The following is a 17,482-nucleotide window of genomic DNA, read 5'->3' as shown; positions in this document are numbered from 1 at the left end:
TAGCTTAGCGACAGTCTGTCGGGTCAGCTTGTCCTAAGGTGTCCATTCTATCTCAATATATCTCAATACATAAAATACCAGGAGTATTTCTTGTAAAATATTCAAAATCGACCAACCATGATACGCTATTTTGACACGTGTAACCTTTAAATATTATCAATATTGTAGTCAATTTCGCATATTACTTTTTGATAATGTATTATCGTTTTCCGCGGTGAGTTTCGAGTTTCTTACATAATAGCTAACTTCTCTAACATAAGCAATAATAATAAACCTGGCTCTCTATGGCATGTCTTCTCTGCGTTGAACATCGACAATTTATTTCGTGTAATAACTAAAGATAAGATGTACTCACGTTAATTAAGTACTATAACATATTTATATTAATAGATATTTGAAAAAAGAATACCTACTGAGTTACTTTATAGAATTTATATTACGAAACGGCACGGCGCGACGAGGCGGTTACTTTACTTCAATATGATGCTTTTTTTTTGCGTAAAATAACCAACTCAAATAAAGAACAATTTGAATTTTGTAGACTGTATAATACGAAACATACAGAGAAAATATTTAATTTAAAAAAATGTCTCTTCATTAACTATAATCCCTTGAAGTTTTTAAGATCAAGGTAACATACAGACATACTAATAAGGTAAAAGCATTATCCTCCTTGACAGTACCATAATTGGATAATAAATTAACACTTGAAAGGGTTAAAGTGTTTAATGTAATATTAATATAGACATGTTTGTAACATTTCATTAATTGTTTCAGTTGCCTCCAAGACTCTTACGGTGGGCAGTCACCGTTCTGTTGATAGTCGCTGTCATTGCTCCCACCTCAGATTCGACCAGTAAGTATTATAGCATCCAATTATATATTTTATAATAAACGTACCATCGCTCGAGTAAAAACGTCTCCTCTGAAACATCGGAGATTTCAATAAGCTGCTCCTATGCGGGTTACGTAACACGTGCAGGTTGCCTCACAATGTTTTCCTTCACTGAAAATATTATATTACGCGTTCATTATTAATCACAATATGAAAATATGGGTCCGCAATTCGCAAACGGTTAAGATTCCCATGAGCTATTTAATAAATAAGTTATTTAAAATTATCCCTATCCTATCCTATACAACAAAATAAAACACTGCCCGATTATATATAGTTTACATTACATTCTTATATTTGAATCATTTTAAACATTAATCGATTTCCGCATTCAATTGCGCCGTTCATAAATATTTGAATAATTTTCCTTGAAAGATGTCATTTTATTCGAATACATTCAACGAAATATCGAATAAAAATATGTTGGAAATGGGAATTTAAAAATGTTTTCACCGGGGACTTGAGGTTACTGTTTTCCAATCCGTTCCAAGCAATAAATTTCCTTTATTTTGAATTCAAAACCTCATGGGAATTGCGCTGAGTATTTCGAAGAACGCTTTCGATAAACCAATTTTGACTTTAATATAATCGGATAAGGTTTGTTTTGCTTTGAAAGAAGTACCAGTAGCGATGGCACCGCTACGTAGCGTAGAAGCTTCCACGCTTGTTCCTTATAACTGTTATTTATCGCTAAAAATTTCAAATTGAAAGATCGATCAATTAATTATTAATATTTTATATGATTTTAAATGGAAAATTAAATGAAAAGGAACGTATTTAGCAATATGAATCTTATGCAAATAGCTTTAAAGTCCTAATCGATTTTATTCAAGCGAATAGTGGTATAAAATAATTCGAGAACATTCGAGAACGATTCGCCTATGACTTTTAAAGCTAAATCAAATCAGATCTAGATCACTGGATCAGATTGTAATCATATTTTTATATCATTTTCAAATAAATCAACTTCACAGGCGTCCGAAGAAGATTACGGAAGCCCAGCAAAATTTCAACATCGGTGTCCACCAGTGTATCAAGATCTACCGACCAAGTGATATCAGCAAGCGTGAACAGGCCAAAAATCCGTGGACGACCAAGCATAGCGAGTCGCAAATCATCTGCAGCGATTGACAATTCTGTCGGAACTGATGACCATAAAGATAAAGATGGCTACAAGGTTAGTGCTTAATAAGAATTTATACTTATATTTAGAATCTAAGTTACTGTAGGAAAGATATATGAATATATAATTAATAATTGAGTTGATAAACATGCAAAATACGTAGATTTTGAATACCAAAGTTATCGTTAAAGTTTTCGAGTTCGTTCGCTACAAATCATTTTCAAAAAATCGAATCGAAATCTAAATATTTTTCATATTAAGAATTCTGGACGCGACGTATAAATTTGGATTTAATAATTAAGTTTGAACACTTCAAATATAGAATTACAAAATTCGATAATTAAATAAATAAAATGAACACCCTTAGATATTTAAAATAAAAAAGCAAAAATTACTTAAAATAATTAACAACTAGTAGCTGCCTACCAAGCGTTGACCGGTCGACTGTCTCATTTTTAGACCGAAGAATTCGAACCGAAATTTAACGTTGGAATGCTGCTAACATTCTTACCGACATTTCACGAGGTCAGAATTCGTAGAGTAATTACTTCTAACAGGTCTCTGAAACTTTGGAATAAATGTAATTTATCGTACTTTATTAATTTACTAGGATAAATATCCTATTAATGTTATAAATGTATAAGTTTGTATGTTTGTTACGCAATCATACTAAAATACGGACGTAAATAAATTCTGGACGGATTTAGATGATATTTGGAATAGAGACAGCTTATATCCTTATTTACTTAATAGCACTATTCGTCTTCCTCCCCTCAAAAACGCAGACAAATCAACGGTAGAAGCTAGTATTTTATAATATTATATGTTGCTGAGTAAAAATGTCATCACAATTACATTTGAACGAATAGCTAAAGGATATTCATATTCGTGTTGTTTCCGTTGGATAAAGTTAATCAAGTCAACATATTACATCCATATACGTGACGAGGACGGCGGATGTGTCCAGATATGATTGATTTTACATATAGTATATTAAATTTATACACGTTTACGACGATTAAAAAAAAATATTTAATTTAGCAATCAAATTTCGTCACAGTTTTATATTTAATCATTAATTATATATTTATTAACGTTGAATAGACAGAAAAAAACATTATTAGTATAAGTAATGTACCTGTCTGTGCCATTAGAAAGGCTATATAAATTTCCCTTAGAGAGACAGGCCAGGAAACGACCGAGCGCCAAGTTGAACCTTGCGGACATTACGATACAAATTTACATTTGCTCTGCATGCAAATGAAAATGAACCTTATTGTATTGTAATAAATCTCAAGGACCATTTTTTCGGATACAATCTAAATTCTGTCACAGTGCCATAACACGGATGTGGAATGAGCTTTTCGAACGCAATAAAAGTATAGTAGTTAACCTTCAAAATAAGCATGTATCTGTGAATATTTAATGCCATTAAGGTATCTATATCTATGCATGGTAGGGTTAAAATTCCTTGCTGTCTGAGCTAGGTCAATAACACACACGTAAGGACATAAGAAACTATTTTAAATGTACTCGTAATTAGGATGCAAAGTTGTGTTAAATATTACTTTAATTCCAAGTTAACGACCCTCGATCCCTAAATTAATGGTTAGGGAAATTAATTATATTCAACCTTACTTAAATTAATTACAGCTTTTTCACCATAACATATGCTTAATATGAAGCTTACTAGTTGTTGTCCGTAGCTTCGCTTGCGTTTTGGGGTTGGTCGTCAGCTGTAAGACATAAATAGCCCGTGTACTTTTTGTGTTTCAAGAATGCTTCAGACCAAATTTCATCAAATTCGGTTAGGTGAAAGAGCAATAGACAGATTAACAGACAATTATTATATTATCATAGAACATTAAACCCATTTTTAATACAATTGATTTAAGAAAATTATTCATAATACAATAAATTTTACAACTGTTCATTGGTAGTATATATTATATATATAAAAATATGAAAATACGAGTTTCGTTAAAACATCGTGTTAAATAATAATAGTTTATAAAGACACGACATTTAAAGCTACATCACACACATCAAGTTATTTACAATAACTAACCTCGAGTTTCCAGAAACAGATAGACGTATTAAAGCACTCATTGTCAGTAAATATTAGAATTTTAGCATTGTTTATAGTGATAGCAATTTCAATCGATGAATATCATTATATTTCGATAGCAAAGTATCTAAATCGAAATTTTCAAGTATCAAAGTGATAGAAGTCCTTGGCTATAAAATTCATTTTTTAAAGGTGCTAAATACTATATTTTTATTTCTGATTCATTTATTTAAACGCGTCATCACTTCACACGAATAAGGTATTCTATAAAAACACTCGAATATCAAGGCATTAAACGATAGTAATTTCAAAAAGCTGAAACACATTATACGCCTATAATAATTATAGCTTTCAAGTGATATACACATAAAAATACCGCACTTTTAACATTTCACAAGTGAGATACGAAGTTAATTCGAACTTCTGCAATACTGTTTTTATTTCATCGTTTCAATAATGTACTTATTTTATTATGAATTTCATCGTTTAAAATTAAACGATGAAAGATCAACATAGTTTAATAATTGTAACGACCGAAGTGTATTTTCAATCGACTTCGATCTTTTTAACTTTCATTGTTTCTCTTAGATTCGAGTTAATGTTGTGTTTATGTTTTTATATTCGTTTTATTTTATTGCCAAACATCAATTGGCAATGACGTCAAGTCGATAACATTTTATTTACCTAATTAATGTCTGCCATAGGTTTAACTTCTGGGTAAACTTCGCGTATGACATTAAATAAAGTTTCAAGTCACTTATATAAAAATAAATATTTTTATTTTGTACTTATTAATATTTATACTATTTCCTTTTAATATCAATAATATGCATATCGGCTGCCTCTATTGACTAACTAAGTAAGGAACTTGGCTGCGAAGTCCTAGGTTCAAACCCCAGTTTAGGCCAATAAAAAAATAGATTTATAAGTCGATAAATTTTCAATAATCGCTAAGATTCTCAGTAATAGACAGAGACTGGTAGTTGCTAGTGCATACGCTCCTGTGCTTCAAAAATCACGTTAAGCAATTGATCCTGCACCTGAACTATTTCGTTTCGTGCTGGATTTTCCGTCTCATCCGATTATGATACAAGGGTATTTGTTTTTGCCACACCCATCAGGAGAACATCATCTACACTCAGCATCATCAGCACTAAAACAACAGCAGACGAGTTTAATTTGTAATACATTAATTTATATCTTTTCCTGCAGGTCGTGTGCTACTACACGAATTGGTCCCAGTATCGTACGAAGATCGGTAAATTCACACCCGAGGATATCCAGCCGGATCTCTGCACGCACATCATCTTTGCCTTCGGTTGGATGAAGAAAGGAAAACTCAGCTCTTTCGAATCGAACGACGAGTCTAAGGATGGAAAAACTGGACTTTACGATAAAATCAACGGTTTGAAAAAGGCGAACCCGAAATTGAAAACTCTGCTCGCTATCGGTATGTAGTCCACTTTTAATTTACATAACATAATCAGCCTGTAAATTTCCCACTGCTGGGCTAAGGCCTCCTCTCCCGTTGAGAAGGTATGGAGCATATTCCACCACGCTGCTCCAATGCGGGTTGGTGGAATACACATGTGGCAGAATTTCGTTGAAATTAGACACATGCAGGTTTCCTCACGATGTTTTCCTTCACCGCCGAGCACGAGATGAATTATAAACAAATTAAGCACATGTAAATTCAGTGGTGCCTGCCTGGGTTTGAACCCGAAATCATCGGTTAAGATGCAATCGTTCTAACCACTGGGCCATCTCGGCTCTTTTAATTTATAATTATAGTTTTCGGCTCGAAGCTCAAATCGGCTTTGAAACGTATAGAGAACAAACGTACAAACATAAATTTATTTATATAGATTTGTTGATAATTATATGTATCAAGTTAATGATTAATGGTTTAGAAAACATTTTTGTTCACGGATACGCTATCACAATCGATTTCCTTAAGGTTACTTGAGTATTATACGTGTATGTACTATATGTTACATACCGCAAACAACGTTCCGTGACCAATGCTAGTGCTGTGACTGTATTAATTTTATCGATATTTTTTTATTAAAATTACGTTTTAATCAAACGATTTTATTTCGATTGTATTATTCAGTTTATTAATATAATTTAAGTTTCATATACATTTAAATGTATTAGTTATGTAAATCATTCCTTGTTCGCTGCTAAGAGAAAGTTTTGTTTTAACTTTCCCTGTGATTACTTTATTTTAATAAACGTTTCCATTCAAATCATAATCAAAGTGTTCGTAAATGCCCCACTATCTGTGTAAACATCTGTTCATTGGGAGAATGCTTTGAACACATTACACCAAGTTTCTTCCGTGTAGCATGGCTACACACGTCTCCTTACAATTTTTCACTTAGTTAAGTTTTATCATAAAATCAATAATCATACTTAGACATAATTATAATATTTCGACATACATATATTATTTATAATTAAGGATCTTTCAAAACATATTATCATTTCCAGATATAATAAATATAAACAAGACATTATATTGCGTGTGGTGTCGGTTACGTTTTGATCGAAACGATCAATTACTTTGATTCGAATGTGTTTAATTGGCTTATTATTTTAACCTTTCCTGGTTGTTTCCGGTTTATTATGATCAAATATAGTAAATACAAATGCTTTTCCTTTTTATGCTTATTTAGATTACGGAAATTACATATGCACTGTTATTTGTTGAACGTTTTGAAGTATATCTTTGTTGTATAAAATATTTAAAATTAAAATTGAATAGGCTATTTGACTGGTTTTTAAAATCCATTTTATATTATTTAGTAGAGGTTAAGGAACCCATAAAAGTTTTTTTTTAATTCAGGTACATATTTGCTGAAAAATATCAAATTAAAAATTTCATATTTAAATAGCGCGCGAAAACGCTACTTTGACAATATAGCACTGCAATGAGGTCGGTGACGTCACTTGCCTGTATTATAATCTGTGGCACATATAATTCACATACAGTAGGCAAACGAGGTTAATAAGCAAGTGACGTCATCATAAGCCCGACCAATCAGGAGATTTTTGTGTCACGTGACAAACGTTTAAAGAAATGAATTTTTATTTATGAATTTTTGAATAAATTAATTATTATTTTCAACTTTCCTTAATAATTAACCATTTTTAATTTTTCGCATTGTCAAATTGCCTATTATCAAAATCACCGCCATCTTGTTTTTTTGTCAACGGATTTAGGCATAATAACTATTTAAGCTCAAGGTCAAATTAGTTAGGTTTGATAGTTTTTAATACAAAACATATTAAATCATTGTCACACATAATATCAGTGTTACAACGAAAATAAATCACTGTATCAATAATTCGAAATTCGATTACATTAAAATCATTAGCACGCATACAATCCGAACAGCTATCAAATATTATGATAAAACATAATCAGATCCACATTGTGAGTGAAACCATTATATGATTGCCATTATACTACTACAAAAGCATTATATAATAGAAGCCTACATTGCTTGTGGACATGCTTATACGTTGTTATGTACTTTCTAATACTATGATACTTCCTCAATCGATATTATTTATATATAACCCTTCGTGTATATATAGACAACTTACGTTTGACATGCATTGTTTATAGACGGAAGTATTTTAGTATTTATATTTTGAAATGCTATAATTTTAAATAATATAAGTGCAACATATATTTTATATCGACTTCGTAATAAGATATAATTATTTGCTATGATGATGATGGATGCGTGGGTCTATCTCCAGCAGTGGACTGCAATTAGTTGATTTTTTTTTGATAATTGGCTTTATTTGATAATCGATTATTATATACAAATGTCTTTATTCAACATAGGAGGTTTACACTTTCTTATTGACTGTGATAAAAAAAGTGTAGTACTTCTGTGAGCTTTCGTTCGTTCTATATAAAATTATTAATATTTTGAAAATCATTTAATATAACGTAAACTTAAACTACGAGAAAATATGTAGATTTATTTGTAAAGAAATAAAAATACGTTAAACATTTAATAAGGAACAATCCATCCATTCAATATAACGTTCATCATAAATTATTATTCTTGTTTTTATTATTATAACTTCAACAAAAAAAAAATATCGATACGTCATTCCCATCACTAGCACGTGTGAACATAACACCGCTCTCACGGTACAAAGTGCACGATATTTTCACCTATTTTCACGGAGCACAAGCAAAAACCTCGCCCATTTTCATAAGAGCGAAACGTGTTGCCGCAACAAAGGTGCTTTAAATAATGTAATCGACATATGTTTTTGTCACGCTATTCACATCACTAGTATTTGAGAACTATTGTGTTCCAATTTAAGTATATTAAATGTATCACACACGATGGATTTCACATTTTATGTATGTTTTCTTAATTGGTATTCGTACGCCATTTATATAGTTACTCTTTTGTAATTATTAACTACTTACTCTGTAGGAATGTGAATCTAATAATTTTTTTTCGATGTATCGATTAGTGACATTAGAATTTGTACTGGGATTTGTGTGGCAATCTATATAGTCTTGCTGTATTATAACTCTTATGATAACGCCTTGATTATCAGAATATTTTTCAACGTAAGTGTCAAAACATATCGTGATCAAGTAAAAAAAAAATAGTTTTAATATATTTGACCTTTTTGAACCTGACCTTTAACACTTGTGGTTGATTTTAACGGAATAATTTTGATCCATGGTGACCATGACTAATTCTACGACTTGTTCTGTACCTCGAGTTTATTTACAAGAAACAAAGGTTAATTGGAATAATAGTTTCCGTCCGCCTGCGTGTATTTTTGGGAAAGAAATGCTGAGTACCCTATTTTTTTTTTGTACCCCTGTATGGATTTCATGATGATTAGTTAAATAGTTACGACGTGAAAGCGTAACAAACAAACAAATAAATTCATTTTCCCATAATAACGTCAGTTAAGTAAGAAGTTGTCTCTGACTTGTATCTATACAAGTTGAGTGCAAAATACATGAACATATTATGTTATACCCTGTACAAGATAGCTTGATCTTTTTGACAGACGGGCTAGTGATGGGAAACAGAAAATATAACATATATATCAGTCGATGAAACGATGGAATGCGTAATTCAAATTAGTATTCAATTTTTTTATTACCTTATTTTTCTAAAAAGAGTTATACTAGCTAAAGAGACCCCAACCACTAACCAAAGATGCGCGTGCAGTTTATATTTGTAATAATTAAAAAAAAAAAACATACACAGAAATAGAGACGTTTGTATGAATATATTAGCATCTATTTCTATTTTATTATTTATATGTTTAATAATTACATTGATATCATTTTTGGACTAATAAATATACAAACTCAAAAATAACTTCCGTATAAAAGAACGCGTAGAATGGTGGAAAGAATGCTAGCAATTTTTCTCTTTGAATCGCAATTCCGATTCCATGAGCAAAAAATTAACCGGCTAGACCAACACTAGGCGTTACATGTTTTAAAAAAAGCTACAAATCTCGTTTGATAATTATGGATATAAACATGTCATAATACATACATTATAAACATTAAAATAACTCAAAACCAAGACCATCGTTTTGTTTACAAAATACTTAAGACAATTTTAATTGTTAAAACAAACAGATTTCTAATTGATATTATAAAATTGAACTGAGAGTTTTTAATGCTGGTTATTATTAATTTATACCCTGTAGATTAAATTAAACAAATATCGAGTCATTTAATTTTTGCTCGAATGCAATTTTAAAGAATTTAGTATCTATATCTATTATTGTATTTATATAATAGTCATTTCCTCTCTTTTGATTTGTTACGAATGCCTTTTTATACCCTTACGTACTATTGAGATGAATAATATGAAAACTAAAACCCGGGTTTGAGCTCGCAATCATTGGTTAAATTTCTCATGTTCTACGTCGGGCCAATGGGCTCCGTCGCGCTAAATAAGAATTTTGGCGCGACGTAGCCCAGGCATATCAATGAATACTGGGCATAATCTTGTATCTATATTAATAATTTCGTGCAGGTCTCCGATCGACGGTACCATTATTGATTGTTAAAAAATAATGTTTTTGTACTTTATAACTTATATCTGATATAATAATATGAATTATAAATAAATAAAGTGACAGCTCAACGGGCGGCCATGTTTGACGTTTACGGATGCGTTCAGAAAGTGTGTTCCAAATAATGATATCGTGCAGGGGTACGGTAGTTAGTGTATTTATATTTGTTTAGTTTTATTTATTTTATCCGAGCGAAGCCTGGTATTCATCGAGTTAAAAAATATATTTAAAGATAGAATAAAATATCAAAATTTCGACACGTGTACCCTTTCTCACTTTCTCATATCAGTAATTTAACATTCGAAAGTAGAAGTGGAAGCATTGTGTAATATAACCGTTACACAAAATTAATTAATAAGACCTTATTCTGTATTCAATATACAAATATTATAGTTATATAAAATGATTAAATTCTTAATCGCTTTCATAGTGGTGTTAAAATGTTTAAATTGAATCCTATTTTGATAGTTTAACATTTATTGATTGTATCCAATCCAATCCTTGGCAATCATATAAACGAGAACAGATTCCAGCATATAAAATATTATTGTATCCATAGCACGTTATACACAGTCACCCAATAATTATTGATTTAATTTTTTATACAATTATTCTCGTCGACGGCTATTTTCGGATTCATTCAGAAAAGAAACGACGTATTTATTTAATATTTTTCGGTATATATTAAAATATTTAGCAATTTTGAATTTTGCATTGATACAATATACTAAAAAACATGTTTTTGCTAGGTGGTTGGTCATTCGGAACGCAGAAGTTCAAAGAGATGTCTGCGACGCGCTACTCCAGGCAGACATTCATCTACTCAGCGATTCCGTACCTCAGGGACAGGAACTTCGACGGTCTGGACATAGATTGGGAGTACCCCAAGGGAGGAGATGACAAGAAAAACTACGTACTGCTGTTAAAAGGTAAGAAAACATTATGAAAGGAATGTTAAGGAGTATTTGATCACATTATATCATGCAGATACTTGATTTTGCAGTTCGATGACGATGCGTTAAAAATTTGCTATAATTTATTATGCATTTATATGCATCATCTTGCTTTGTATTTATATAGACGATTGTGTTCATATACTCATAATTATAATATTGCACAAAAACATAGTATATTGAACTCGAAGAAACACTAAATAAAAATAAACTATTTCTAATGTAAACTTTAATCGATTACGAATTACCTTCTTGGTTTAAGTCTTAAAAATTATCGATTTGTAAAAGCATCGAGGTTTTCCTTGTATAGGTATTTTTGTATATACATTAAAGACAATAAACAAACATACAAAGGCATAAACATATGAATATTCTCGATACTTACCGCAGAACACACTCGTTCAAAATCATAAAATGATATGCAACACTGACAATAATAATTATTATAGCACTTATAATAACAAATGATAAACGCAACAAAATTAAGATGAACCTAAAGCGAGAGTGAGATATTTTTTTTACAGTAAATATCGTGTTATGAAACCTGAACCGAAAGTATTCGCAACACACAGTTAGGTTAAAAATAAAAGTATTTAATTGTATTCGCAAATATTTACCGCTTTTTAGAAAGCATAAGTGTGAGTCAACATTGCAGATCATTTCTTAAAATTGCTTCGAAAGTATTCATTCACCATATCATTTGCATGATTCATATAATTTCACGTTTGTATAATATTTTGGACACGTCTCATTCAATGAATGACTGACTGAGCGGTATCGTGTATACCAAGATTTCCATTGATAATTCTTTAGTTGTCAAAGTTAAGTCAGAATTTTATTTTATTTACAAATATCACATAATTGGACTTATAAGCAGCAAAACAAAAATGACTTAAGACAAACCGTTGAAACTCGGAGGGATTTTAGTTGTATTTTTTATAGCGGATGTGATTTTTCCAAACCCAAGGTGACATCTCAAAAGTCCTTATTTTTATAGCAAACTTCAGCATAGCAGCTACCTACTGTACTCTATAAACGTACCTCAACTTGTTTTTTATAATTGACAACTTGATTGTCAATTATAAAAATTGTTCTCATTAAATATACATTGTCCTGTAAAACAATTACTAGCTCTATGGTAAAGTAACAGAGATCCAAGTTTATATATTTTTGTATTAATAAATTTGAATTAGTCACTACTGGAAAGCAATGTAATATAATATAAATTATACATATTTTGAGAGTTTTAAAAGTGACTTTCCTTAACTATTGTTACAAAAATGTAACCAATAATGTTGTATACGGATACGACTCGAGTATCGGGTAATATCGGGTATCGGCCCGCGGTTTGTAGAGTTACGAAACGGATAGAATGGCATGTGTCACTTTGATATCATTATTATATAAACTTGAGGTATAAATAACGATCGTGTCTACTGGTTTTGTTGTCTTTGTATTGCCATATTATATATAGCTTAGTTAACGTTCAACTGATTGCCTCACAGATGCATCCCGTCTTGGATGCAAATAAAAAGTTATTGGATTTGTTTTCGTGGTTGTAGTGCAGGTGGTACCGCCCACTCTTCACATATTCTAAGGCAAAACAATTATACTTAGTATGTTTGTGTTCTGGTTCGGCGGGTAAGTGTGAAGTAAGAAATGGAAATTATTTCTTACAGAACCAATGACTATGGGCGGTAGTGACCACTTACTGGTGGTAAGTGGTCACAATTTTTCCGTATACCTGATGATTTTCTTTCGCTGGTTCCTCTCAGGTCCAAGGTTTTTGTTTCCGAACCGATGGTTGACTTTTGAATTGATATTCAAGAGTAGCGCTTCTATATTAAATAAATATTTTTGACTTCGACTTTGACCAGGCCATCTACACATATTTAAAAAAGTATCAACGTTAATTTAGTGTGCTGACAGAGTTACAGATCGTGGTGGCTTATGAAAAGGAGGAAATAGAGAATTCATCCTTATTTCCACTAGCACTCTCACGTCGTAAGCAGGAGATTATCCAAATCATGTATTTTTGGTCTTTTGCGTTTATCTGGCTAGGAACTAATCATCACGTTTTAACCATAAATATCTAATATTACTTCTGTAAGCGCTCTAAAACATTAATAATAATATGATAATTTAAGCGTTAACTCTATAAAAATAAAGAAAATAAAGGAACATTTTACTAAATTCAGTCTAAAAATTTTGTACCAAAATAAATCTCGTCTATTCTAATACACGAGCTAAACAAAATTCACCGGAATATCGATATACACGGGACTCCAGCCCGCACCTGTCACCAGCACGCCTGTCAAAAAGGCGAACACGTCCACGAAAAGGCGATACATATATTTTTTTCAATATACTATCGATGTGAGCAGAATGTGAGCATATAATTTATGAATTTGTGAATATTATATAACTGTTAACATAAGCTACAGAACGATTTTTCATCTCTCTTCTGTTTCAGCCGGCTTTATCGATCATTAAATACGATTATTCATTTATAGAATTGTAAAAATAAATGGTTGTTTAATATTAATTGGTATAGTTCAAGTCATGTACATAGTTAAATTCATTTGTCGTGTAATTTCAAAATAGACATCGACGATGTCGCACACATACAAACTATTTACATTAAAAATAATTGTGTGTAACGCCTGGACATTAGAATGGTACATAAATGTTTTATATAGTAAAATAACTCTTATATATTAAGGTTATAAAGAGAACTGAGAATAAAATCAGCAATACTATCTTTGGACAACTAAATGACCAGAAAATAAGTAGTGACTCTTTTCGGACAGTTAAATAACAGAGCCGAGATGGCCCAGTGGTTAGAACGCTTGCATCTTAACCGATGATTTCGAGTTCAAACACAGGCAGCCACCACTGAATTTTCATGTGCTTAATTTGTGTTTATAATTCATCTCGTGCTCACCGGTGAAGGAAAACATCGTGAGGAAACCTGGATGTGTCTAATTTCAAAACGAAACGAAATTCTGCAACATGTGTTTTCCACCAACCCGCATTGGAGCAGCGTGGAGGATTATGCTCCAAACCTTCTAATCAAAGAGAGAGGAGGCCTTAGTCCAGCAGTGGGAAAGTAACAGGCTGTTAATGTAATGTAATGTAAAAAGTACATAAGTAATTAAACTCTACCAGGTGATCAAATAAGCTCGCAAATAGCGCCTTCAAAGTTCAATAACCTCTTACATGACTGTGAAAGTGAGTTATTCACTTAGATTTCAATTAAAATGTATAGGTACTAAGGGTTGAACTCGTAGTGAAAGTAATGAATGATTCATCCTAAGGTCAGCACGTATCGTGACCCCATACATAACTACAATGAGCACGTTTCGTCATCGTCACAATGTCTGCCATAACTTATTTGTTAGACACTAGAATTTTTAAACATTAAGCCACTGACAGACAATATATTAAACGCTGCGTAATTTGTATACTTTCACTGGTGTCACAAATACTTTTATAATAATAATATTATTTGTAAATTATTTTTTTACAGTGAGCAACGCGCGGTGTGACGTTGTTTAGATCAATGAGCGTTTTCGTTTTTTAAACTTGACATATATACATTTTTTTAATGCTGATTTCATGACTTACCTCTAGATATTTAATTTCGAAGACTGAATCTTGTATTCAGTGTCAGTAAAGCTATTAAAACATAATTATGTTCCTTATCTTAAAAGGAAATGTCAGGCAAGGTATAAAGGCCTGCACCATATATAAAATTAAAAAAATACAATTTGCTATTTTGTATTCGTTTTTTTGTATTGTTTTGAAAAATCAAATGTATTTATGAAATATAGTCTTCATTCCTTTACAATCATATTCTGTTTTTTACATTTGATATAATTATTTTATTAACGATGTCTGGATAGGTCAAAAGTCAACGATAAATTGGCTCTACATTATAGCCAATCAAAGCATTGCATTCATAAAGTCATTACAATATACATACTTGTTGGAATTGCAATTTCTTGCAAATATACATTGAAGTGATGTATGAATACCCTTATACAAGAATTGAAACTACTAAAACTAAATCCAGAATTAAAATTAAAAGTAGAAACTGTACAAATCACGAACGTGTGGAATGGTTTCTAGCACGCTAGCCGCGTTTTCCCAGTTGATCCCAATTCCGTTTTTATTAAAGTATAAACTACTTTTAACCTTTTCTGAATTGTATGTTTTATATTAATAACATTGTTGTTTTTTGTTAGTTTATTCTAATTGTGTTTGATTACTTAAATTAACTGATCCACTTATTAAAATAAATTATAATTATATAGAAGAGCGTGGTGGAATAAGTGTCAAATCGGCTCCTCAAATTGAATGGAGGGGAGGAACCTTTTTCAGTTGTGAGACATTTAGGAATATTACCATTATTTTTATTATTAGAAACACTTTTAAGCTGTTGTAGTTTTAAACAAATATTTTCTACGAAATATTGAATGATTTCACGATGTAATTAGTGATTATTTATATTCAAATGTCGTTACTCAATTTTGTTAGTGTGTCAAAGCCCTAAGGTCTTCTCGGTCCTGTCGTAACGGTTCGTGATGGGCAACTCAAGTGTCTAACGCAATGCCTATCAGATTTCTAGCATAATGATAGATCGTTAAATAATCATGTCTGCGAAATAGAAGCAAATGAATCCACGAGTAATGTTCTACAGTTTATTTTATTGTTAAGGAATGATACTTATTTATATGAGTAATAAAAAAAGTTTAATAGATTATTGATTTAGTGGTAAGTAATGATTATGATTAAAAAATTCAGGAAGATCTATGCGTATGTTCTCGTTTAAGTTTGAAATTCTACCAACTGCTCTGAATGTCAACACGAACGATAGTAAATAAAGTCATTAGCCACCACACATTAAAATTAACGTGCGTGTACTTAATTTTTACGCGCGTGAGAAGTTCTACTCATTCGGCGTAATTAAAAATTAGTTTTTTTTTTTTTAATTCATGCAAATAATTAATTACAATAAAATATTAATAAGTTACTTATTCATAATAAAATTATATTTTTTTTCAAACTTACAATAAAATTCATTCACAAATTTAAGTACTTTAAATTTATTTTTGTCAAATAAAATTAATATTATAAAATATGTTTTATATTAACCTTGACAGTGACCTTGTTTTAATCAGCGGTTGAGGGAAAAAAATCATCATGTAATCTTCAGCTCACCCTGTGAATTTTGAATCGGCATCATGAAAATTCACACTGCCCATTTTTTCATTACAAAAGAGTATAATTTAAAAAAAAAACATTTGACGAACAGAGGAGTAAAAAGTAATGAATTGTTTTATCTTTGTCATTTTATATAAAGATATTATTTTCCTAACATAACAGGCACGCCTGGAAAGCTGTGGTACAGCTCGTGTGAAATGATGGATACGTTAACATATTGATTATAATTCTTAGCTGGCTGTTTATTGCCTCATATGTTTAATAATTAGCTTCGGCGACTGTACATTTAAGTCACAGGTTTTTTCTGTCAAGACATTATTAATGTATTTAATAGTTTGTTTTAATTGATGCAGTAATGTTATACCTAACAGCGGAATGTCCACAGACTTCAAACTAACACTTGAAATACCAATTAGCAAGTGATACTTACAAAATTATGTGAATTAAATATATTACTTTGCATAGCTTTAGGCAATTGAGCAAATAATTTATATTACAAGTTACTTTAAATAGGCTGGCAATACATTTGCAATTTCCCGGATGTTGAAAATGTCTAATGATGGTGGTTAACTTTCCATCAGATGAGCCTCTTGCTCGTTTGGCACCTATCACATAAAAAGCCCATAATTAAATGACGCAAAATAATATTGTTATTGAAAATCACGTAAGTCACATAAAAGAACTTCGCTTCAAAAAAAAACACGATATACACTCAGTACTTAGGTGTACTAAAACTTTGAATATTAAATATAAAGATAGAATACCTACCACTGACAAAGACTAACCGCTGGTGGTACCCGTGTTTCAGAAAATCACAGGCCTCCTCTTTCCAAACAATATATTCCTGCACCGTAACATGAAAACCAAGTGATATTTGCGTTGTTGGACTCCATCTCAACGTTTAACTTCAGTTATAAGCAGCCCGGCGCATTACAGTACAGCAATCATGTTCACAATTTAACATAAGTTTACAAAATTAGCTTGATTCATTATGCACGAGGAGCTCGTTATATCTCAGCAATCGAACCATATTTGAAGCTTTTTAGCTCTATGAAATAGCAATTAATAAATCCACGTACATGGACATACCTACGCTATATATATATAAAGAAAAATAAACACAA

At 31.2% G+C, this 17,482-nt stretch overlaps 1 protein-coding gene across 1 annotated transcript in view; it reads left to right on the top strand.

The window, feature by feature from the left end:
- Positions 1–17,482, top strand: part of LOC113394040 (probable chitinase 10) — a 106,803-nt gene that overhangs the window by 57,595 nt on the left and 31,726 nt on the right. The window contains exons 2-5 of the mRNA XM_064215737.1: positions 778–856; positions 1,870–2,072; positions 5,299–5,536; positions 10,929–11,108. Coding sequence (XP_064071807.1) covers positions 778–856; positions 1,870–2,072; positions 5,299–5,536; positions 10,929–11,108 — 700 coding nt within the window. The remainder of the gene's footprint in view (positions 1–777; positions 857–1,869; positions 2,073–5,298; positions 5,537–10,928; positions 11,109–17,482) is intronic.

This window comes from Vanessa tameamea, chromosome 9, assembly GCF_037043105.1.
Source record: "Vanessa tameamea isolate UH-Manoa-2023 chromosome 9, ilVanTame1 primary haplotype, whole genome shotgun sequence".
Classification (NCBI taxonomy): domain Eukaryota; kingdom Metazoa; phylum Arthropoda; class Insecta; order Lepidoptera; family Nymphalidae; genus Vanessa; species Vanessa tameamea.
This window is presented reverse-complemented; position numbering and strand designations above follow the sequence as displayed.